Source organism: Hyaena hyaena, unplaced genomic scaffold (genome assembly GCF_003009895.1).
Source record: "Hyaena hyaena isolate Hyena2069 unplaced genomic scaffold, ASM300989v1 scaffold_433, whole genome shotgun sequence".
Lineage (NCBI taxonomy): Eukaryota > Metazoa > Chordata > Mammalia > Carnivora > Hyaenidae > Hyaena > Hyaena hyaena.
Window position 1 is genome coordinate 707469 of NW_024081066.1, and position 25571 is coordinate 733039.

The 25571-nt window shown below is 40.8% G+C and overlaps 1 protein-coding gene across 2 annotated transcripts in view; it reads right to left on the reverse strand.

Annotated features, from left to right (window-relative positions):
- Positions 1-19148, reverse strand: part of FAT4 (FAT atypical cadherin 4) — a 176030-nt gene extending 156882 nt beyond the window's left edge. For both annotated transcript variants that reach the window (XM_039252970.1, XM_039252969.1), the window contains exon 1: positions 13974-19148. In XM_039252970.1, the coding sequence (XP_039108901.1) occupies positions 13974-19148 (5175 nt within the window). The remainder of the gene's footprint in view (positions 1-13973) is intronic.
- Between the last annotated feature and the right edge of the window lie 6423 nt (positions 19149-25571).

The window sequence follows — 25571 nt, forward strand, 5'->3', positions numbered from 1 at the left end:
AGAACTCCTTCAGAAAGTGAAGTACATGTTATTTATGAAAATAAATTTAGAAAAATTTAAGTTACTAAAATAAAATGTAAATCATAGTTTTACTTCTTCAAATGTTTGCCCCGTGATTATAACTTATACTGTTTACTAATATAATACATTTACTTAGGCCATTTCTTTCAAATAGTATTTGAGGTAGAAGGTAGAGACAAGCTAAGAAGTAAAATGTACACTGTGATTTATTTAATTTTAGATATGTGTAATAAACACTTTTCTCCCAGAAAATCTCCCAGAAATATGCTCGATAGCAATACTGCCACATCCTCCACTATGTAATATATGCCACACCTTTGGTTAAAAACAAAAATGGATTCTTTGAATGTATTTTTTCTTGGTTGCTGAGAAACAAAATATTCTTCATCTGAGTATAAACACACTGATACACAAAAAAGTGCTGCGAAGAAAATACAATAATAGACACCTCTATCAGCTCCAGCCATCTGTGTTCAGTTTGACCCAAATTTTTGGCAAGCTTATGTTGTCCCTCCCATCCCAAACCATCTTGTCCTATAAAGAAAATTTTTCCTCCTACTTCCTTCATTTTCCAGCAAGTCAGAGGTCAAGTGGTGTTCTAAATGTGTCAGGCTCTGGACTTTAAATACTAAGGATTCATTACTTACTTGTAATTAATTATCACCTCAATGGATACACAAATAACGTTCCCTATTTTATTATGCAAAGTAATAAAATACTAAGTTGACACTACAATATGTCCCAGCAGCTCTGCCCTATCTAGTCATACACATGAAATAGCATTTTAATCTTCTTAGTGAAGAATGTAAGGTAGCATCTTAAAAAAATAGCCTATGAATTAAGTTTTTGCAGCAATTAAAGGGTGTAGGCTATTGCTAAGGAAAAATGCTACAATATAGCAATACAGTCAATTCAAGTAACATTTAGTGACTCTGAATCTGTCTCTAAGATATTATCTGAGATACAGATTGCTAGATAGGTGCCAAGGGTTTTAAAGAAATGCCTTAAATTAACCAATTTTGCCTTTAAAAACACAAATCTCCTTATACATTAAGCTAAAATTGTCCTGAAAACCCCTGTAAGTCAGTTTTCCTTGTGATGTGCTGCTGCTATGTTAATGTGAAAACCCCAACAGGAATGTTCTTTGTTTGACTATAAAATATTAACCCACCACATGAAATAAAGCCAAACATAAGCACTTTACCAATGGGGAATCTCTTCCGACTCAGATATAAATAATTTGTCAGGATCACACTTTTACAATTTGCCATAATCCCAAAGTAAGAGACACTGCAATAAAGAGATGTTGAAAAGCTGTCATTGTACTAGTGAGGGTACCACTGACAAGGAAAATAAGATAGATCTCTTTTTGAGAATCTGTGAGACAAATTCCCCTTAGGTCCTGAGGCTTAGAAAAATCTATAAACATTTGTTTGTTTGCTTAAATCTATATATTTTTTTGTTAACACTTACACATGTATGTGTTTGTTTAGTCTTACAACACTATGACTTAATACTTGATCTCATTTCTTTGTTTGATTTGGCCTTTAGAGAGCGAAACATAAACTCAGTGGGTTACCTAAGTCATACATTTCTATACATTAATCATATATTCTAGGATTATTCTTTAGCGATCTGTAATTTTACTTCCTAGAGATTCATTAAATTGTTTCTCTTTTAGTGCAATCTGTTTCAGGTCCACTGTAGAATGAAATGAATGCATATACAAATGTAAACTCTAATTATTTTGACTAAAGAACAAAGAGTTATATACTATAGAACACTACACCAAGTGAGAAGGAAGGCCATTGTCTCTGGCATCATGCTTATTTTGAAAAGTTCCGTAAATAACAGAATAGTTTTCTTTTCAGGGAAATGCTTTAACTATGAATTGGATAACTCTCACTTAAGAAATTACCAGAACTTACATTTTTTTTTTAAATCAAAGTAGTTTGTTTTTTTTTTAAATGTTTTATTTATTTCTAGGAGAGAGAGAGAGACAGCGTGAGGAGGGGAGGGTCAGAGAGAGAGGGAGTCACAGACTGAAACAGGCTCCAGGCTCTGAGCTGGCAGTCAGCACAGAGCCCGACGCGGGGCTTGAACCCATGAACCGCGAGATCATGACCTAAGCGAAAGTAGGACGCTTAACCGACTAAGCCACCCAGGCGCCCCTAAATCAAAGTAGTTTTAAAGAAAGGTAGTTTTACCTTTGTTTGATGAAGACAATTGGATTTCACTTAAGAGAACTGTATTAGGTAGTTGACAAAAAATACTTTCAAAATAAGTTCATGTATAAACACACAATTTCATGGTAGTTGATATTTCACTACCATTACTGAAAACTGGAAAGATGAAAATTCTCCATCTAAATCAAAGACAAGGCTCCAAAATGATATGGACCAATGTTTCATAAGCAACTAAGCTTCCCAGCAAAGTTTCTGGATTAATAAATTACTTCACTTAAGGGAATAACTATTATTGAATTATGTCCAAAACAATAAAAGCGTGCATGGATAAATAGCACTAATTTAATCACAGCATGTTGACTAAAGGTCAGAAAAACCCAGATGTAGCCTAGATTTGTGACTGCATGAAAATCGTAAAATTCTCTGTGCCTTTCCCTTAAAATCAAGAGAGGAACACCTGGCTTACCTCCTTACAGACTTGTTAGAGAAATCAAAAGAAATGGATAGTGCTCCAAAAGACTTTAGAAATAGAAAGAAACATTCTTTAATGTTAATAGTTCTGTGCACATCTGTATTTTGTAATAAAAGAGGAGGAACTTACAAACTTTACTGAGTACTTCTTTCTTCCCCCTTGCATCAAGCTATGAAATGGGTCTTGTCATTCAAATTTTACAGATGAGGAATATGAGAGTAGCTGTGAGAACCTTTGAATTGAGATTCTTCCAAATCAAAAGCATACATTCTGCCAACTACGCCTCAGTCAGGATGAATTACTAAGCAATATATTCTCTGTTGTATTTTATTAATCAAATTTACTAATATTACTGATGTGAACTGTTGATCGAGGATGGTAAATTTGAAAAAAAGAATGACAATACCTAAATTTACTAATACTGAAAGTACTAATTAAGGAAAACAGTCTACGTATTCATCTTTCTGCTCAAGCGCAACATGATTTACGGTAAATTAAGATTTGCTCTCTAAAGCAAAATTTGACAAGTTCCAAGAAAATGAGTTGACACCGTAAAAGTGTAGCTACATTGTGATATAGATTGTAAAATGTTCTATTTCACCAAAATAACTATAAAATAAGAGTTAGTGATCTCACTGTGCTTTAACACTAATGATTCCAGGATATTGGGTCATAAGGGGTTTTTAGCCAGTCAGATTATACAGCCATTGTCATTGTATCCAGGAAAATCAATCTTTGCCAGTTAGCTAGCTTCACTAATTTCAGAAGAAACTCCATAACTTGGCTTGAGATATGAAAAATGACTTCCATACACCAGCATGCATCTCTGACTTGAGTTCCTGGCATTTAAGCAGCATATTCGCCATGTGTTCAACAGTAATTCCTCAGCTTATTAAAGATTTACTGAATGTCTGACTTGGGACAGCCCTATTGTAGGTGCTGGGAATACAACAGTAATAAACAGATGAAATTTGTTCCCCTTGTGGAACATATATTTTGGAAAGAAGACCTATCATAAACAAATTAAAGAAGTAACATATGTGTTATGTTGGGTGATGATAGAGTCTAAGGAGAAACAAAAGGAAGAAAACAGAAAAAGGAAGGCTGAAGGAAGGAGAACTTTGCAAGGTGACTTTGAGAAAAGACATCAGGGAAACGCAAAGCGAGCAGTCCAAGCAGAAGGCACAGCTGGCACAAAGACTGAGGCGGGAGCACCGGAGGCTGGAGCCTGGAGCCCTCACTGTGGCTGCTGAGCAAGCTCAGTACAGAGAGCCAGGAGAAAAACGTCAGCAAAGTAACCAACAAGAGCTGGTCACATAGGGCCTTATGAATTACTATAAGGATTTGACTTAACACTCTGAGTGAAATGGAAAGCCATGGGCTTTTGAGCAAATGAGTGAAATGATCTGACCTGCAACTTATTTTTTACTTTTTAACGTTTATTTATTTATTTTGAGAAAGAGAGAGGGAGAGAGAGAGACCATGAGTGGGAGAGGGGCAGAGAGAGGGAGATAGTACCAAGCGGGAATTTGATTTCATGAGTAGTGAGATCATGACCTAAACCAAAATCAAGTCAGATGCTTAATTGACTGAGCCATCCAGGCCCCTCTGATCTGCATTTAAAGGGTCATTCTAACTGCTAGACTCAATGAAAAGGTCAAGGCCAGAAGGAGGAAGCTCAGTGCCTTCATTCATTCATGTATCCATGTATTCATTCATTCATTCTACAAAAACTAATTATGTGCCTAGTATGTTCCAGTTCCAGGTAATTTTCTAGTCTCTTGAGGTACATCAGTAAACATAGCAGATAAATATACCTGTCCTTATGGAACTTCATTCTAGTGGGAAAAAGATAACACATAATCAAAATTACAGATCAGTAACATATCACACACATACTTATGCATGTAGATAGATGATAGATAGATAGATAGATAGATAGATAGATAGATAGATAATTGAAAGTAATGAGATTGATTGAGCTTCTCATTGGAATAGTGTAGATTAGAAAGGGAAGAATTTCAAGAACTGATTCCAGGGGCATTCCAACATTTAACATTTGGGAGATAAGAAAAAGTGGTAAGGGAAACTGGTAAATCCTATGGGGGAAGAATGAAAAGTGGAGAAGGCAGGATGTGAAGGTGGCTACAGTAATGTTAGTAAAGGAAGATTAATTCTCAGTTAGAATGTGAGATATAAGCAAAGGTTTGAAGAGACAAAATTATCCAAAAGTGAGGAAATTCTCCAAATAATTATCTAGAAGAAATAATGTTCTACGTAGAAGGAAAGGTCAGGAGCAAAGGCTCCAAGGCAGGTGTGTACCTAGAAAGTTCTGGGAATAGCAAGACACCAGCGTGCGTAAAGCAGGTAAGCAAGGGAAGAGAATAGTAGGAAAGAATTTTGGAAATTAACTGAAAAATGTGTTCAGTAACCTAAAAAGAGTATGACAATATCCTAGGCCAAGGTAGTAATGGTATAGAAGTGATGAGAAATTATCCACCTTCTGGACATATTTTTAAAAGAGCCAAGATTAGCTAAACAGATTGTATGTAGGGTGGTGAGGAGTCAAAGATGATTCCAAGTTTTTTTCACCTGAACAATTAGAAGATTGCAATTGCTATCATTTGAGAAGGAGATGGCTAAGAGTGAAATAGATTTTTATTGGGGAAGATACCAGAAGGTCAGCTTTGGAAATGTTAATTTAAAATATCTATTCAGCAACTAATAAAACATAACAAGTGGTTGGTTATATAAAAATGGGATTTAAGAGAAATATATAAGGTTGAAACAAAATTTTGGAGCCATCAATGTATATATGCATTTTAAAACCATAAGACTGATTGAGATCCTCAAGGAAATAAGTGTACATTGAAATAAGAAGAGTTTCAAGGGATATTACAACATTTAGAATTTAAGAACATGGAGATAAGCTGGTAAAGAAGGTTGAGAAGAAACTGGCCCAAGAAACAGGATTAAAAATCCACAGTACAATGATTTAGAAGTATATATACAATGAGCACTGAGAACTGACTATTGGATGTAGAAGCATGGCTATCATGGTGGCCTTGGTAAGAGCAATTTTCATTGGAGTGGCAGAAGTGAAGCCTGATGGGGCAAATTTAAGAGATAATAAGAAGAGAGAAAGCAGGTATAGGCAACTTTTTCAAATTTTGCTATAAAGGGAAGAAAATAAATGAGGCAGTAACTGGAAAAATGGGAATATATTCCTACCTCAAGTTTAAGAAATCAAAGTCAAGAACGTACAGATTATAAGTCCATTTATTCAAGCCTAACCAAAATAAAGGTAATAGGGAACTAAAGTAATGCTACCACGAGATGATTACCTAAATTTAAATTTACCCAGGGGCGCCTGGGTGGCTTAGTCGGTTAAGCGTCCGACTTTCGCTTAGGTCATGATCTCGCGGTTCGTGGGTTCAAGCCCCGCGTCGGGCTCTGTGCTGACTGCCAGCTCAGAGCCTGGAGCCTGTTTCAGTCTGTGTCTCCCTCTCTCTCTGACCCTCCCCTGCTCACGCTGTCTCTCTCTCTCTCCTAGAAATAAATTTTTAAAAATATTAAAATAAATAAAAAACCATGTTTAAAATAAATAAATAAATAAATAAATTTACCCTGTATTTCTTCAGCCACCAGTATGAAGCAATATCAAAATATAAAAACAACTTTTTACACAGTAAATATTGTATGGATGAGACTATAGAAAGTATCAACCACTCTTACAATACACAGTGTTCGTCAGTGGTGTGGAGTTAGGCTGCTGGGTTCAAATCCTGCTTTCACTGTCAACCAGCTCCATAAACTTAACCTCCCCTAGCCTCAGTATTGTCATTTGTCAAATGATGAGATGTTGTCATATGTATCTTCAAGAATATTGTGAAGGCAAGACAATGCCCAGTGCTTACCACTGTCTAACATAATGTAAGCTTGTTACCTATGTTAGAATCTATAAATGGCAAAACATTTCAGAGAAATATCAAATAATCTGAAACAAAGAATCAGTAATAACCCTGTCGGTTCCCAACTGCCAGTTGACAAACAGGGTTTGTAAATGTTCTTCAATTAGAGTTCTTTAATTGTTCCTTGAATTCTAATTTTTACTCACTCATTGTTTCTTAAATATGGGTATCTGTCTGGAAATTGTAAAAGGCTGTGTACCTATAGTCAGTTCTTGATTGCCACATATAAATTATCTGCCAAAAAGATCATATTTCTTCCGTATGACTTATTGTCCCATTTTGTCTCAGGATCTTAACACCAGGGAAAATCCAACAGTCTTGTGTAATGGCTGCCTACATACTCATATATATTATATATATAAGTAATATAGACTATATTGTTTGTGTGTATTTTATAAAGAATATTTGCCTAATAGAATGTTTTCATTTGTCTCCATTCCTTATACTCTCTCCTCCTTCTGTAATCTACTAAAATTGGACACTGGTGTCAGAGACTGTTTAAAGTCTGAAAGTATTAGAAGGTATTTGCCATATTTTATATTGAGGACACTTTAAAGGACTTTTAAATTCATCTTGGGCCAAGTCATTTGCCAGTTGTCCTTTTCCTATTTCTACTCACAAGCTTCTAATCCTGAATACTACCTACTTTCATGGTTATTATAAAAAGCTGAACCTTAGATTTATTAATTCTTGGAATAGAGGACCCACCTTGGGGCCTGTGGAATCCTTTATAGTCACTAATTCAACAGTCCGTCACAACTAATGAGGTTCCTTGGCAGTTTTTCATTGTAATGATGACAAAGTGCAAGCTGTAGACAATGCGATGAAAAATGGACTCCACACAATGCTAAGTATATAAATACTTTTCCAAAATATTCTTAGAGTAGTCGCCTCAAAATCTATTGGAACAAAAAGGAATTAAAATGATTTGGGTTTAATAAAAGCAAAAAAAGAAATAAATTAATCAGAAGATAAATTATGTCTATGGAAGTCTATCACCAAAAAGAGAGACCAAATCAAGCATCCTGAAGCCATTTACAAATATGGAGCATGAGCTTAGCTGGCCACCAGTAGTCCTGTTTGTAATACACATGTGTCCATGTGTTGAAAATTTAATCACAATATCTTGTTTAATAAACTTAAAAGCATATCAATAAGAAAAAAATAAAATCAGAAAACAATCACAGTTGTTTTTTTTTAAAGAACGCTCTGGAGATCAAAAGCAGAAAAAGCAATAAAATGTTTTCCTCCTTCTAATCCATCGACTCCAGCTTCATCACATTCCCTAGAAGAGTAAGATTTATCATCTGTTAAGCCCAAATTGGATTCTCCACCTTCATAAATTACAGCAACTACTTCCAAACTGTACAGTACTGTGGATGAGGAGAGGCACTACCGATACCTGTGCCCTTCATTTGTCTCCAAGTCGCCTCTCATATTCTGACCCTTCCTCCCAGCTCCAGAAGCACTTCTACATGTCCCGATTTGGGCTTGCTGCCACCACTAACTGCCCCATTAAAACATACAGCACCTGCCGATGGCTGTGATTAAAGCAGGCGAAAAGCATGTTTCCCTTAGTTCAGACAACATAGAATACTACTTTTCAAAAACTGTTTAACAATAAATAAGGACATGAAAACCAGATTATTAAAAACATATATCCACATGCTCATATCTACAAAGTAAAGGGCCCTTCTTTTAACTAAACCCACAGATTGCCCTGGCTTTACAGAATAGTAGATATGAGTATAAAGAATGGACTTATGCAAGTCCTGATGTGATTTTGCTTTCTATCTATCTGAATTAAAGCAAATTATTTAATTTTCCTGAGACTGTTTCCATAGCTGTGAATTGAGAATGATATTACCAGTGTTATGAGGCCCAAATAATAAAATATCAAAGCACGTAGCACGGGGGCGCCTGTGTGGCTTAGTCGGTTAAGCGTCCGACTTTCGCTTAGGTCATGATCTCGCGGTTCGTGGGTTCGAGCCCCGCGTCGGGCTCTGTGCTGACTGCCAGCTCAGAGCCTGGAGCCTGTTTCAGTCTGTGACTCCCTCTCTCTCTGACCCTCCCCTGCTCCGCTGTCTCTCTCTCTCTCTCTCCTATAAATAAATAAAANATAACAATACGCAATAAATGTTACTGTCACTATTATTATTATTATTATTACTTTAATATTATTATTTACCCAGTTGTGTTCCTTACATTTTCCCTTTGACGGATGATACACAAGATATATAAACATTTAATCTAAGGTTCACTAACTCTGATTCTAAACCCACTAGAAGACAACCATTTCTTTTTTTCTTAAGCTTATTTATTTACTTTGAGAAAGAGCGAAAGAAAGATCGTGAGCAAGGGAGGGGCAGAAATAGAAGGAGAGAGAGAGAATCACAGGCAGGCTCCTCACTATCAGCATGAAGCCTGACATGGGGCTGGATCTCACAAACAGTGAGATCATGACCTGAACCAAAATCAAGAGTCAGACACTTAACTGACTGAACCACCCAGGTGCCCTAAAATAATCATTTCTAAACTTGGTCTTCAGCCCATCATTTCTCTTAGAAACCTAGATGGTGTTCATTGTGAAAAAAAATTAATTTATCCAATAATAGATACATTAATTTCATTAATTAAAAAATTAAATAAAGTATCCAATTGCTGAAACTCATTTCTAATCGTTAATGTCATAGTCCATTCACCTGATATCCTAAACATATTCTTAATAGACTATTTCCAGTGGCCTTTGTTAAACGGAAATGTAAAAATCTCATTACTTAGACCAATGGTTCTTTCTCCCTTGGTGCAACATGGAGCTTGAGGAATACCAGAAACCCAGGAAAGAGGCCTGGGAAATCACAACTGTCTTCATAATAATGCAAAACAGTGCCTGCCTTTTTCTCTGTATTGACATGTATACTAGAGGTGCAAAAGCAATGATGGGTAAAACCGCTCGTGCCTTATCACAAATTAAAGCAGTAGCTCTAAAGTATTCTAGCAGCTATTGTATTCTTCACTGCGAGGCACTGACAGTAAACATGCAATGCCAGTTTCACCCATACATGAAAGAAACATTTTTGAAGAAGTAGCAAAATTATTAAATGTATTAAATCCAGGCCACCGAAACTCCATGTGTTTTCAACATTTTGTGTGACAAATAGTAGAGTGTACACAAGGAAACATGAATCTGTACCTAAGTGCTGGAGTTGTCTCAAAGAAAAGCACGCATGGGATGAACTGCAAGCTAGCTACCTGATCTATTTATGGAATACAATTTTTGCTTGAAAGAACAAGTGACAGGGAAACTATACATTTTTAGACCTGGATACGTGGCAGACATTTGTTCATTAGTGGATGAACAAAGGGAACCTGACACCTCAAGGAAAACAATAATATAAGTTGGCGATAGTAAAATTTGAGCTTTCAAGTAAAAACTCAACTTTTGAAAAACTTGTAAGCGTTGGCAGGAAGTTGAAACTCCATATATATTTAAATATATTTTTGATAAGATTCTTACCATTTATACCAATAGTTTCCAAATGATCAATTCCTGATGTTTCTAGGTCATGCATAGCTATGAAAGAGCCACTAAAAACGCATGGTGGGAAAAGGTATTTTTATGTAACCAAGTATGAAAAGTTCACTAAGAGGGTTCCAGAGTCCACGCTGCAAGCAAGTTTTAAGAAACTGCCACTTGTGGAGTTCTGGTGTAGTATCAAAAGAAAATTGACAATCATCTGAAAATAACAACATATGTCCCCCTTATCCAACTCCATAGATCTGAGTGAGGATGAATTCTTTTCACATACTCTCATCAGAACAATCTAATGCAATAGAATGAATGAGAAGATTTGAGAATCCAGCTGTGTTCTCTTGAGCCAGATATTAAAAGAATTTGTGAAAATATAAAATAATGTCTCTTTTTTCATTATCTTTTTAAGTTTGGAAAATATTTTTAATAAAATAAAAATATGAGTTTAACCTGATTTTTAAACAAACTAATAAATATTAATTTTTTTTTTCCTCAGGCTTAATGTTCAAAATGACAAATATCAACAGATAAGACACACCTAAACAAAAGCCCTATAAAGTCCTTGACAATTTCTAAGAGAATAAAGGGGTCCTGAGACCAAAAAAATTGAGAACTCTGAGCTGGACACATATACAGTATGCTCTTCCATTTAAACCTTAAGTTCCATGTGAGACCACCCACTAAGGTTCCCTTTCCTCTTTGAGTTTTCTAACAATTCTCAATTCACTTGTAGAACAGGGATGCTTGATGTGTCCTTATGTTCTCAGTTCAATTCATGATCAAAATCAAGTTTACTAATTTCCTCCATTTCCCCAGTTTCTTTCTGTCAGGTTATTTCTGAAGCATAAGAAACCATGTTCTGGTCTTAACTCTTCTTGATCTCATTTAACAAACATGTACTGAGCACCTACTATACCTCAGGTATATACTAGACTCTGAGATAACAAAGATCAATGAAACAAAACCTCTGACTTTGCTGAGGACCAACCAAGTCCCTAAGTTGCGTGTTTCCATACAATATGTATTGAAAAAGAAATGTTTATTAAAGTACTACATCCCTATTTTTTGGTGATATTAGAAAAACAGTACAAATTTTGTATTAGTTGCTCTAACATAATCAAGACTTTTCTAAGAATACTAAGACCCAAAAGTATAATAAACCTTGATCTGCGACTCAGAAGCCATTCTTGAAAGATTCCTATTCATACCAAAGTTTTAGATATCGAAAGTAGGGTAAGTGAAGGTATACAACCGGAAAGATCTCTGGAATGAACAATATCGGAGCCAAAGTCCCTAACCTCTCTCCACAATTGTCAGAGTTTAAAAAAGAATGCAGATTAAATCATTTCTCTTTTACCCACTGACCCTCTGCTTGCCAGTGGAATGTGATCAGCCATGACTCTAGCCAGAAACCTGAGTAAGTAACCCAGACTCCTATCAGTGCACATGAATTTTTTTTAATGTGTTCAAGCAAAGTTTGCACTTGAAAACAAACAACTGAAAAATCATCTCTGATAACCAGAGGTAACTTATAACTTATTTTTGCACAATCATAGGAAATTAATTGACCAGAAGGAAAAAAGAACTTTATTGTATATACTTGAATGATACAACCAATAATAATATGAAATTCTAGCTTCCAACTATTGCTTTCAATATTCTTTGGAGAAACACATTTGCTTTTAATTATAGGAGTGGTTGGAGCTTTGGAAACTCAAATTTGGTTTACAATTTCAGCACTTTAGTTCACAGAAAATACACTGACAATTTTTTTTCTTCTAAAAAATCACCATAATGAGTTATCCTCAGATTTTTTAAATAAATAGGGTGCAGTAAATATGAATATATTTTTATATTGGTGTTATTTGATATTTAAAAAGCAACAGACATACTATTCCCTATTACTAGCAAAATGACTAATAATTATTACTTTTTAATTCTCATGCCTATTGCAGAGACAACACTATTTAATAAACTTAACCTAACCCAATCTTTGCATATTTAATGAGCAAATAACAAGACAAAATAAATCTAATGGTACCAGTGAGCATTTATTTTCATTCTCCATGTTGTTCTATTAAACTGTAATGCACTGAAGCAAACAACAACAACTAGTAACATAATTTGTTTTATAGTTTGATAAGTTAAAGTCTAAAATGACTTAATTGCCCATCTTGAATAAATATTTCAGTTTTCAAACCACTTAAATCTCTTTACCTAATAAGTAATATCAGAGAAGGAAGGTAGAAATAGAGGGTCAGTTAATGTGAGGGATGACCTGAAATCAATATAAAATTACATGTAAATCATGGCCTAAGTTGAACCAAATAGCTCACCATATAAGACACATGTTAAGATCTTTAAAAAGCTAATTAGGTAAAAGAGGACATTTGGGTTAGAAGTCCCTTCAGGGCTACGCATATAAGATAAAACTGAATTGCACTTAGAATTATATCTCTAAGAATTATATCTCTATTAAGAATTATATCTCTAATTATATTTCCAATATCCTCTAGGCCATGAACGCTGCTCTATGTGCAGAATAGATACAGCTAGCTATTTAAAAAAAAAGTCACAAGGGATTAAAAAGATAATAATAAAAGAACATCTTAAATGAAGAAAACCCTTCACCTTCTCCCTCCCCCCCCAAAAAAAGAAAGCAAGGAAACAAATACGTAAGCCTCAATTTCACTAGTATGTTGTGTCTGGGTTACTGCCAAGTATCACAAACCACACTTGATATTTTGTGTTTTTGGCTGCGTGACATTAGAATGTCTTCGAGGGGAGTGGAGAAAGAGAAGAAACGTAGAAAACAGCAAACAAGAGCTTTCCAGAGGACAGTTGTGTGATTTCTAGTTGCTTATCAAAACAACTTTGGAAGTAGTTTAGATTAAAATACATAGAGGTAGTAGCCTAAAACACACTCCAGGAAGGCCAAGCTTAGAATTGCTTTGGCATATGCCAGAAACCCTAACTTCTTACCCATCAGCAGACAGAACCGCATGTGTCTATACCATAGCGCTGAACACAGATTTGTATCAAGAAGCACCTTCTAATCTCTGATAAGTCACAGCACATTACACGCTTTCATTCAAGAGGGAAGAGAAAGGATTACCCTAAGTCAGAAGATAGTGCCTCCACTGTAAAAGCAGATGAAATCAGGAATCTCCCCAAACTTGGCTCAGCACATGAAAATTAGTCACTGTCTATAAAGAAGCTGCCAAGACTGCTGAGGATGTGAAAGTTAATACTGTCCTGATGTAAACTGCCCGTCTGTACTGTGTTTGCATTACCACCCCTCCCAAAACCTATGCTTACAATGCTGATTTCTATCAGACTTCTTCATTTTGGAATAGAAATTTAATCCTGAGATTGCTCATTCTCTATTAGATTTCCTCACTGAGAGGTGTCTCATTAGTGCACTGATTTAACTGAGATGAATGGATTTTTTTTCACTTCTGAATGGCTAGATTTCTCCCTAGCCTTATACATATGATTGCTATGAGGTAAAGTATGAAATAAAAACTGTTCACTCTTTGGTTTTGACCAGGATTAAAGCTAAATTTCATGTGATTCTTGTTAGTTTTTGTGACAGAACATTTTATATGCTCCTGCCAGTAATATTAGTGAAGGTACATTACATGAAGGTAATATTAATGACAGAACATTTTATATGCTCCTGCCAGCAATCAACAATGAAGGTAAATAATTATAGAAAGTAAACAGAAAGAGAACGATCTTTCTAAAAAGCACATCAACAAATAGTTCATAAATGACTACAAAATCATTACCTCTGCTCTCTGAGTTCTGGGAAAAGCAGTTGACTTTTCTATGGCATAAACATCCACCAGGTAAAGGCATGCTCCTTGCTCCCGGTCCAGAATGGCTGCAGTCTGAATTATGCCAGTTTGTCGTCCAATAGTAAAAAGACGTCCAACAGTTTTTTCTTCACAACGAACTGAAACAATATAATACTCCACTGGGGCCTCAGATCCTCTAGGGCTAGCTGCTTCTATTGATATTACATTGGTACCAATAGGTTCACCTTCCTTCAGAATAGTTATATATTTAGGTTGAGTAAAAACAGGTCCATCAAGGCCCTGAAGAATGATGGTCAATTCAGTGGTTGATTTCCTCCTTTCAGGGCCAAGGTCTGTTGCTGAAACTATGAGATTATAGATCAGCTGTGAAGGCACCAGGGCTGAAGCCACTCTCAAGTCTCCACTATAACGATCCACGATGAAGGTGTCTGTGTCCCCATTGATGATCTCATATTCCACTTCTCCATTAGCTCCTTCATCTGGGTCCGCAGCCATTATTGTTGTCAGGACAGAACCAATCACAGCGGAAGGGTCTGCAGCAAGGGCATTTTGTGATATAAACATTGGGACGTTGTCATTGAGATCTGTGACCAAAATGGTGACGTTTTTCAAAGCATACCGTCTAGTTTCTATAGGCACAGCTTGATCATTGGCTTTCACAGTTAACTCAAAGAGATTAGCAAATTCCCGATCTATTTCAGCATTAGTATATATAGTGCCTTTGACTTCATCTATGCCGAAGTGGTTGCCCCTGGGCATCTGTTGAATGATTGTATAGGACAGTTGCCCATTAATGTCGGCATCAGGGTCATGTGCAGTCACTGAAATGACAGACGTTCCAATGGGAATGTTCTCAACAATAGACTTGAAAATATCCCCGGGAGGAAAGCTGGGAGGATTGTCATTAAAGTCCCTCACATGTATAACCACTGACATGGTAGATGAACGAGGAGGCCTTCCTTGGTCTTTTGCTGTTATATTTAATTTGTACAAAGACTGTGTTTCAAAGTCCAATTTTTTGGCAAGAAAAATACTCCCAGTGTTTGGGCTAATGCTGAAAGTTCCATGGTTGTTAGTTCCAGTAATACTATAATGTAAATCAGCATTGTCACCTGAATCTGAATCGGTTGCAGTAACAGAGGACACAAGTTCACCAATTCTCATGTTTTCCAAAACATCAACAAGTAGTGTTGATTTAGGGAAAGAAGGGGTATTGTCATTTTCATCTAAAACATCAATATTTAAGGTACAGGTTGAATTGAGGGAGATTGCACCTGAATCCACTGCTTGAATTACAAGGGAATAGGCAGGTGTTGCTTCGTAGTCTAATTTGCCAATTAGTGTCACCTGACCAGAGGTACTGTCTATAGCAAATTGTCTTTCTTCATTCCCTTTCATTACAGAGTAATGAATGAGTCCATTATTACCTTCATCAACATCTGAGGCAGATACTCTTAAAACTTGTGTCAGGTTGGCTGCTGACTCTGATATTGTAGCTTGGTAAAAGTCTTTTAAAAATTTGGGAGCGTTATCATTTATATCCTTCATGTAAACATGTACTGTAGCCTGATCCTTGAGAGGCTGAGGGAGCCCCTGATCTGTTGCAATGACTGTAAAGCTAAACACTGCAGTCCCTCTCTGCCTCATGAGAGACTCCCTGTCAAACTGACGAGTATTGGTAATTTCCCCACTAATAGCATGCAACTCAAAATCTGGCTGCACCATTTCAAAAGAATACCTTACTTCTCCATTTGGCCCAAAGTCTTTATCTATAGCATTTACTTTGCCCACAAATGACCCGGCTCTCTGTTCCTCTTCAAAATAAAATGTGTAATTGGTACTGTTAAAAAGAGGTCTGTTATCATTTACATCTTCTAAAATTACAGTAACATTCACAGTAGCACTAAGGGGTTCCACTGCTCTGTCAGAAGCAACAACCAGTAAAACATATCTGTCTTGAAGTTCACGGTCCAGTTCACTCTTTATATACAATTGACCATCTGGGAATATGCCAAAAGCATCCCCCGTATTTCCTTCAGCAATGCTGTATGCAATTTCACCATTTGCTCCTGAATCCTTATCAAAAGCTTGCACTTTAAAAAATCGAGAATTCACAGGTTCTGACTCAGAAAGGGTGACCTCATAAGAGAGTTGGTCAAACACGGGTGGGTTGTCATTTACATCATGCACGTAAACTGTTAAGATGAAGCTAGAAGACAGCTGTGGAACACCCATATCAGATGCCAAGATCTCTATTTGGTAGGAACCAGCATGGACATCCAGGGGCCCCAGCAGACTAATATTACCATTCTTTTCATTGATAGTAAACAGGTTCTTGGGGTTTTGCTTCAGGCTATAGAGTACCATGCCATTGACACCTTCATCAGGGTCCACAGCTTTGGCTTGGAAAATGCTGTGACCTGCCTGCCAATTCTCCACCACGTTTACACTCTCTACTGCCTGGAGGAAATGGGGAGAGTTGTCATTCAAATCCTTAACTGTTATATTAACCATGGTGTCTCCAGTCACTGTGCCCCCACTGGCCACTACTTTCAGCTGATAAAAGGATTGCTCTTCTCTGTCAATCACACTTGCTGTGGTAAGCTGCCCAGTGACCTGGTTGATAGCAAACATACCTTTTTGATCCCCAGTAGTAATGAGATAACTGATGTTGGAATTGAGATCCATGGTAGATGCAGACACACTACCCACATGATATCCCAGAGCCACATTCTCAAAGACCACGAAGCTGTAGGCAGCCTGGCTGAATACAGGTGGGTTGTCTTGAGTGTCCAATACAGTGATAGTTACTATTGCCTGGTTGGGAGACTGCAAATTGCCACCATCAGTAGCCACTATTTGCAACTGGTAAGCTGTTTTTTCTTCTCTGTCTAGGGCCATTCTTGTAGATATAACCCCACTCTGAGCATTAACTTGAAACCGAGACCTGTCCCCAGCTGATATACTATATTTGATAGTTCCATTGAGACCCAAGTCTGGGTCAGTGGCAGACACTGTAGTGATGTAACTTCCTCCAGGCTCATTCTCCTGAATATGAGCAAAGTACTGGACTGGGTAAAACACGGGGCTGTTGTCATTCATATCCAGGAGACTCACATTTATGCGAGCCATTGATGACTGGGGAGGGGAGCCCAGATCCGTGGCCAGGACCAATAGGGAGTAGGAAGCCTGCTCCTCTCTGTCCAAGGAAGTGATAGTGCTCAACCTCCCAGACACGGGATCCAGGCGGAAGGATCTCTGGTCAGTCTCAGCCTCTTGCAGGGAGAAGCGCACTGTCCCATTGTCACCCAGGTCCCCATCGGTTGCCTTGAGCACCAGTAGCTCTGTCCCTGTTGGGGCATTCTCAACCACAGAAACATCATACCCTTCTGGCTGGCTAAATACTGGCTTTTCATCATTCACATCCAGGAGAGTCACTACAAGCTGGGCATAGGAAAACTTGGGGTGAACCCCCTGGTCCCGAGCACTGATATTCAGCACAATCTGGGAAGCAAGTTCACGGTCCAAGCCCCCAGCAACCCCAGTGGTCACCAGGCCGCTATGCTCACTGATATGGAACCAACCTAGTCCGTTGCCAGAGACGATGCTGTAACGCAGATTAGCATTGAGACCAGAGTCTCCATCAGTGGCAGATACTCCACTCACATAGCTTCCCGGGGGCGCCTCCTCGCTCAGGTTCACTCGGTACACTTGCTGCGCAAAGACAGGAGGGTGGTCATTGATGTCATTTACGAAAATCACCAAGCTTGCCACAGAAGAACGCGCCTGGACCGCTGCGCCAGGGGGCGCCCCGTAGTTATCTGAGACAGAAACTGTTAGGTTGTAAGAAGGGATGCGCTCTCGGTCTAGGGCGCTGGCCACTTTGATGAGGCTCAGGTTGGGCACTTTGCTGCTCTGTACCTCAAAGTGGCGCTGCTCGTTGCCCCCTAGAATCTGCACAGAAATATTCCCGTTGGCCGCGGGCGAGTCTGCGTCCGTCACGGTGAGCAGAGCCACCACAGTGCCCACCTGAGCGTTCTCATCTACCGAGGCGTAGCGCGAGGTGGCAGGGAAGTAGCGGAATTTCACCACGGGGTCGTTGTCGTTGACATCCAGCAGCTGAATGAGCGCCTCGGCACGCCCGGTGAGGGAAGGCACGCCTCGGTCCATAGCTTGCACGGTAAGCGAGTACTGGCGCCTGGCCTCGAAGTCCAGGGGCTCCCGCACCGTGATAAGCCCCGTTTCGGGGTCCATTTGGAAGGGAGTTCCCTCGTCCTGCAGCCGGTAGCGGATGTCCGCATTGGTGCCCTCGTCCGCGTCCGCCGCCGCCACCTGGAGGACGCTGGAGCCCACGGCCGCGTCCTCAGGCACCCCCGCCTGGTAGTGGGAACTGCCAAACACTGGGGGGTTGTCGTTTATGTCTTGCACAGTCACGTTTACCTGGAGGTAGCCCCGCCGCTTCGGCTCGCCCTTGTCCTCCACTTCCACCAAGAGCTGGTACTGCGGGGTGGCCTCGCGGTCCAGCCCGCCCTTGGACACCAGATGCAGAAACGCACCCTCGCCGCTCGGGTTCAGGGTGATGTCCAGGCGGAAGCGCCCCGCCTCGTTGCCGCGGATGATGCGGTAAGAGCGATGGTCCACGCCGTTGGAGCCGATGTCCGAGTCGGTGGCCGTATCCAAGATGACTTGGCGCCCGCTGCTGCTGTCCTCCTTGAACGTGACCACGATGGAGGGGTCGGGGAAGACCGGCGCGTTGTCGTTGAGGTCCCGCACCAGCACGCGCACCTCGGTGGGGTAGGTGGGTGAGCTGGAGAGGACCACCAGATTGATCACGTCGCTGGGCAAGCTCTCGCGGTCGATGGTGGCGGTGGTGTAGAGGGCCCCGGTGCTACTGTTTATGGCAAACAGGGCGTGGCTTTCGCTGAGCCGGTAGGTGAAACCCGGGCGCGTCTGGATGGTGCCCACCAGCGTGCCAGGAGGTTGCTCCTCCAGCACCTGGAACACCTGGCGCTGCTCGGCCCCGCTGACCCGGGCCGGCCCGGGGAGCTGGGACAGTAGCCAAAGGAGCCTGAGGAGCTGAAAGACCGAGCGAGTGGGCAGCCGCAGCCACGGGCGCCCAGGAGCCCCGACTGCTGCCAAGTCCATGGTCCTGGCTCCCTGGAACGGTGTGATAAGGAAAAGGAAGAAATGAAGCTAAAAGAATACTAGCGGGGATTAAGTAGCCCCAGCAAGCGCTGCAGTCAATGGCTCTGAGTGTTCTGCTATTTCAAAGACCCTCCAGCCCAGCAGAAGCAAACCGCGTCGGAGAGAGGCTCCAGGTAGCCATGTGGACTTGCAGGACGGGCGAGACGCCCGGACCAAGAGCGGCGAAGCATTCCGCGGGGCGCTCCAGGGCGCTGATGAATTCCCAGAAAAAGTTTCCCAAACGTCCTACATGGTCCCCCGCCTTTCACTTTGTTTTTGAATCCAGACAGTCTGAGCGCTTTCGCCCGGCTACGGATGTGGATCGGGAGGGGCTGCCTCTATTCAAGGTATATGAGGAATCATGGCAAACAATTGTCTTCAGAAACTTTAGAACTTACCCAGGGCGCAGAAACTGAAGAGGGAAGAACAAACGTCGGTAGCGGTAGCGATGGGTGGAAAGAACAATTGCGCACGGGGGAGGGGGCGGTGGGGCACCGGGAGATTATCGAATTCCTTGCCCCAAAGCTGGAGACGAGGGGTTTCCGGGAGTCCCCACTCCTCAATAGCAAGGCTGCAAGGCCCCTCCGACAGGGCTGCGCCGGTGGCCGCTTCGGCCCCCGCGCCTGCGTCTGCGCGCCGGCAGCGGAGACTGCGTTCCGAGCGCTGGCGTTGGAGCGCGGGCTCCGGTCCCCGGGAGCGCTCAGCTCCGTCCCTTCGCCTCCAGCCGCCGCCGCCGCCGCCCCTGCTGCGGCTTCGAGCCTATGGTCGCGCGCAGGCAACATCCAGGGCTCCCCAGCATTTTTTTTTTTTTTTTTTTTTTACCTCCGCCGAGGTGCCTGCCGACTCATTATTTGTACATCCAAATCGAGCGTAGGTCCGTCCCCCTTTCTTCTGGGCCTCGCAGGGGTCGGGCAGGAACAGCGCGCGGCCCCCGGGTCCCCTCCCCTCACCATGCCAGGGGGATCGGTTCTCCGGCGGCCCCGGTCAGAAGCCCACGCTAGCGCGCCTCGCCCCTGCCCCCGTTATCTTTGCTTTTATTGTCCCGTGTCAGTTTCACTTTGTAATCCACGAGCCTTTTTGTTTGGGGCGGGGGTGGGGGTGGTGGTGGCCGGTCCCTCTTTCTCCTTCACCGCTGGCGGTGGAGGCGGGGAAGTCGGCGCCGGGCGGTGGAGGCGCCCGCGGCCGCTCCGGACCCGCGCCTGTCAGCGCTCAGCGTCTCGCCTGCCCGGCTTGGAGGTGGAACCGCTGTGGAGCTGGAGCTCAGCGAGCCGCTCGCCACCTCCGGCTGGTCCCTCCACGCTCTCCCCGCCTCTTCCCCGCTGCGCGCACACACACGCACACACACACACGCGCACACACACGCACGCACGCAGCGACCGTCGCTGAAACACAAACAGAGGGGGAGGGCCGACCGCGAGCTGGAGCGGCGCTCCGAAACTTTGCTTGGCGCTCATTGATCCCGCACTTCAGCTCACCGCGACGCCCCCGGGCTCGCGGTGCTGTCACCTACGGCCCCTCCCTCCCCCCAGCCCCATTGGGCCGGAGCGCCGGCAGCCCCGCCCGGCACTCCTACCGCGGGCGCTCTCCGGCTCTGGGGCCTCCGACTGGCTTCTCAGGATGCTAATCACTCCAGCCTCCCGGAGGACTGTAGGCGGTCGGGTGTGGGAGCCCGGCGAGTCGGAGGCGCTGAGAAGGGGGAATTTTTTTTTTTCCTTTCTTTTTGGTTAAATCTTGGCCGGCGTCAGAGCAATAACAGCAAAAAGCTGCCGCGGGATAGATGGGGGTGGGGCCAGCTTTGCAGATAAATAACTTTAGCGGCGGGGTCCGAGGGAAGACCGTTAGGTTGTTATGCTAGTAATAACTCAGGGGTAAGGGGGTCGAGAGAAATAAAAGAAAGGCGGGGGGTGAGGGTCTGTTAGAGCGGGGAGGAAGGATTAAGCAAAGCCTGTCTGGGAATGCACAGTGCAGATTTGCTTTAACCATTTCCTGCCTCCTCTCTGTCGATGGGAGGGAGAGAGCTGCTGTACAATGTGACCCCACAGAAGCCAAACCAAGACGTCCCCGTTTTTCCTCTGTCTACAGAGCGAGCTCCCTGAAGTCCAGGGCGAGCCAAACCCTAACCTTGCACCCGCTGGCCCCCTCCCCTCCTTTCCAGGTGACGAGGGGGCACCAAGGCCTTCGTACCAATCGCACTTTGGACTTCCTATAGGAAAAGCCAAGGGAACTCAGTGTTTGTTTTGTTTCCCTTCCCAAATGGATCCCAGGTGCCAGTAGCTAAACCTTACAGTTTCAACAATAACAATGATAGCCCTTTGGAAAGATGGAGATCTTTTCCTGTTGCAAAGTTTGGAATTTTGATCTTTGTTGGAGTATTTTCCCCTTGACATTTTGTAACCAAAGGAATCCTGATGAACTTTTGTTTCCTTCCGTTTTTTTTTTTTCTTTTTGTCTGGGAAAAGGATACATATGAAAAAATAGAAATAAAGAGAATGAAATCAAACTTTTCAGAATGTCCACGTGCCACATACACTGCACTCCGATTGATTCCTCTGCTATCTATTGTAGCTAATTTTTGTGGCAGCATGCCTTGCTTCATTAAAAAAGCAAAGTGACTGCTCACCAGGTGAGTATTCTTTCTCCTTTGAGGGAAACCATAGAGAAAATACGAATTTAAGCCAAGGAATGTAAATGTAGGGCATATGTCATATGTTTCTGCCACAGTGACCCCACCAAATTTAAAACTTTTCTGAGCCCTGACAGGATTCAGCTATGAGTAAATACTGCCCTCTGCTGTTCTGTCAGCCTGACGTCTTTAGTTGCCTGCTTTCTTGCTTAAAATTAAATGCAGAGACTAGAAAGATCTGGTTACAAGGCTAATTCCTCCTTTTTGCCTAGGGATAGTGGCAAAGAAAAAAAGATTTTTAGGAATCTCCTAATGCCTTTCCTTATTTAAGGTAAAAAAAAAAAAAAACCAAAGTTAAGAGTAATAGAGCAGACAGAAAATTCAAGCCTTCTGATGTAGACAGAAGAAAACTATAAGACTCATATATGGAAATCTGAATAGTAACAATGCTTTCACAAATTCCTTTGTTTAGGTTAGAACATTAACTTTTGCATATTCCATTACTGTATATAATGAATTATACAGCATATATAATGAGTGAATTGGAAGCAAAGTTAAATTTCAACCTTTCTTTATTTTTAGGACTTAAAAACTTGTAAAACATTGGAAGGTTTCATTTTATTTTTTAATTTTATTTATTTATTTTGAGACAGAGAGAGAAAGAGAGAGAGAGAGCTCACGAGAGAGCGCGTGCAGGCACTTAAGGGGCAGAAAAAGAGAGGGAGTGAGAGAATTTCAAGAAGGCTTTGTGCTGTCAGCATAGAGCCAGGTGCTGGGCTCCATCGCACAAACGATGAGATTGTGACCTGAGCTGAAACCAAGAGTCAAGAGTCAGATGCTTAACCAACTGAGCAACCCACGTACCCTTGAAAGCTTTTATTTTGAAAGCAAGACATTTTTAAGCATTTTCTCAAACTCCTATCTCTGCCAACAAGTTACAATCTTAATAACATTATTTTGGTGTAATTTAGCCAACAAAGATTTGTAAATTAAGTGAAGTGGAACTAAAACTTGTTTATCCTTTTTTAAATTTAAGTATATTTACATACAGTGTTATATTAGTTTCAGGTGTACAATATAATGGATCAGCAGTTCTGTACATTCCTCAGTGTTCGTCATGATAAGTGTACTCTTAATCCCCTTCACCTATTTCACCCATCCTTAACCCACCTGCCTCCTGGTAACCATCAGTTTGTTCTCTATAGGTAAGAGCCTATTTCATTGTCACTTTTTTTCTTTGAGAAATCAAAACATTTGACAAACCATGACTATGATGTACGATTTTAAAATAATATGATGGGGGTTTGTTTCTTTGTTGTTGTTTTTGCTAGTGTACAATTCAGTAACTCAGGTAACAAAAGAAACATTTAGATATTTGTTGTAAGAGATCAGTTACTTTTATTTGTTTCCTTGTTTGTTTTGAAAATCTGTGGAGTAATCTTCATATTTAAAATCTATAGTATTAAAGTTGCATCATTTATAAATGGATTTAATTTGGGAGAACTGGTGAAAATCATTCACTTTGTGGAATGGTGTGTTCATTTTGTGTAATATATTGTTCTTAGTTTTAAAAAATGAGCTATGGTAAAATTAAATAATACACAAAATGTGTATATATTCGATACATAAAATAACTTTTTGAGCAATTTTGAAAGAGGAGTATCAAAAATGATTCATACGGGGCGCCTGGGTGGCTTAGTCGGTTAAGCGTCCGACTTTCGCTTGGGTCATGATCTCGCGGTTCGTGGGTTCGAGCCCCGCGTCGGGCTCTGTGCTGACTGCCAGCTCAGAGCCTGGAGCCTGTTTCAGTCTGTGACTCCCTCTCTCTCTGACCCTCCCCTGCTCATGCTGTCTCTCTCTGTCTCCTAGAAATAAATAAAACATTAAAATAAATAAATAAATAAATAAATTTAAAAAAAAAATGATTCATACTATGGTAGGGTTATTTGAATAGTGGAAGATTTCCATGATAATTACTTTAAAGTAACACATTCATTTATAGATAAAACCTATGCATAAAATTACAATCCATGTAAACAAAATTTAAGATATGAAATACAGAAAGGTTTTACAGAAAGACAAGGGATGAAGGCTTTATTATATTTTATTTTTTTTTCTCTTGGGTTTCAAAAATTGTGATAATACAATGCATGATAAAATGTAAAGATTTCCCCCCCCCACAAAAGTTAAGTTAAAGAAAATAAAGACATATAGAGATTGTAGGCCTAAAAATCAGCTTAGTTTATCTCTGCTTTTCCACCAAGCGTTTAATTATTTTAAGACAAAAATTACTTAATGAAACCTTTCAAGAAATATGAAAATAGATGCCTCTAAGAGAGAAGATATTTATCTATATTTTTTACTGTTTCTTTATTTTTGAGAGACAGAATGAGCAGGAGGGGACAGAGAGAGGGGGACAAAGGATCTGAGGCAGGCTTCATGCTAAGAGCAGAAAACCCTATGTAGGGCGTGAACTCAAAAACTATGAGATCATGACCTGAGCCTAAGTCAGACACTTAACCAACTGAACCACTCTGGTAAATACTCGTTAATTTTAATAGACTGTAAGGGAAATTCTATTTTTATGTCCAGGCATGAAAAAAAAAAAAAACACTGGAGAATACAGCTCATTTGAGCTTTAGACTGTGCATTAAAATAAATAGCGTAAGGGGTACCTGGGTGGTTCAGTCAGTTGAACATCTGACTCCAGCTCAGGTCATAATCTCATGGTTCACAACTTTGAGCCCACATTGGGTTCTGTGCTGACAGCTCAGAGCCTGGACCCTGCTTCAGATTCTGTGTCTCCCTCTCTGCCCCTTTCCTACTCTTATTTTTTTTCTCTCTCTCCCCCTCTCTCTCTCAAAAAATGATAAACATTAAAAAATAGCTTTTGTAACAATTTGTTACTCTGATATGCACACATTTGCCATCATTCATTAATTGTCTGAAGTTATTTGTTTTTTCATGTTTTAGACGCCAGTTAAAGAAGCCTAGGTTAATCATACCCTGTCCAGAAATGGATTTTCCTTCCTACTCATTTTCTTCCCTCTTCTTCCCTTTCTCCCTCACTCATCTCTCCCCATTTTTCTCTTTCCCTCTCTTCCTTCTGCGCCTCCCCTTTCTTCTCTTTTCTCTTCCCTTCTAATTCCCTCCCTTCTCTTCCTGTTTCTCCTCTAGATTTTCTGTTTTCCCTCCCTCTCCCTTCCTATCCCTTTTGCTTCCCTCCCTTTACTCTTCGTCTATACTTGGCTCACTTTATTTTACTCCATTCTACCTTACTCTCCTCTCCGTATCATTTTTCACTACCATCACAGGACTCTCAGAAGCAAATTCTTTTTTTTTTCTTAATGTTTTATTTATTTCTGAGAGAGAGAGAGAAAGGCAGCAAGAGCAGGGGAGGGTAGAGAGGGAGACACAGAATCAGAAGCAGGCTCCAGGCTCTGGGCTCGCTGTCAACACAGAGCCCGACGCGGGGCTCGAACCCACGAACTATGTGATCATGACCTGAGCCGAAGTCAGACGCTTAGCCGACTGAGCCACCCAGGCGCCCTTCTCAGAAGCAAATTCTAATGAGTGGGATGTGTATCTTTTTGTTTCCATATTTTTGTGAAATATGTATTATATAGTTGTCCTGTATTTTTAACTAAGGTAAATGATTTATCTTGTATATGTGTCTCATCCTATTTCTTATCTTTTTTTTTTCTCTTTACCAAGTCTTTTAAAAGACTTATACGTGTTGCTATGTGTACATCTAGATTAAC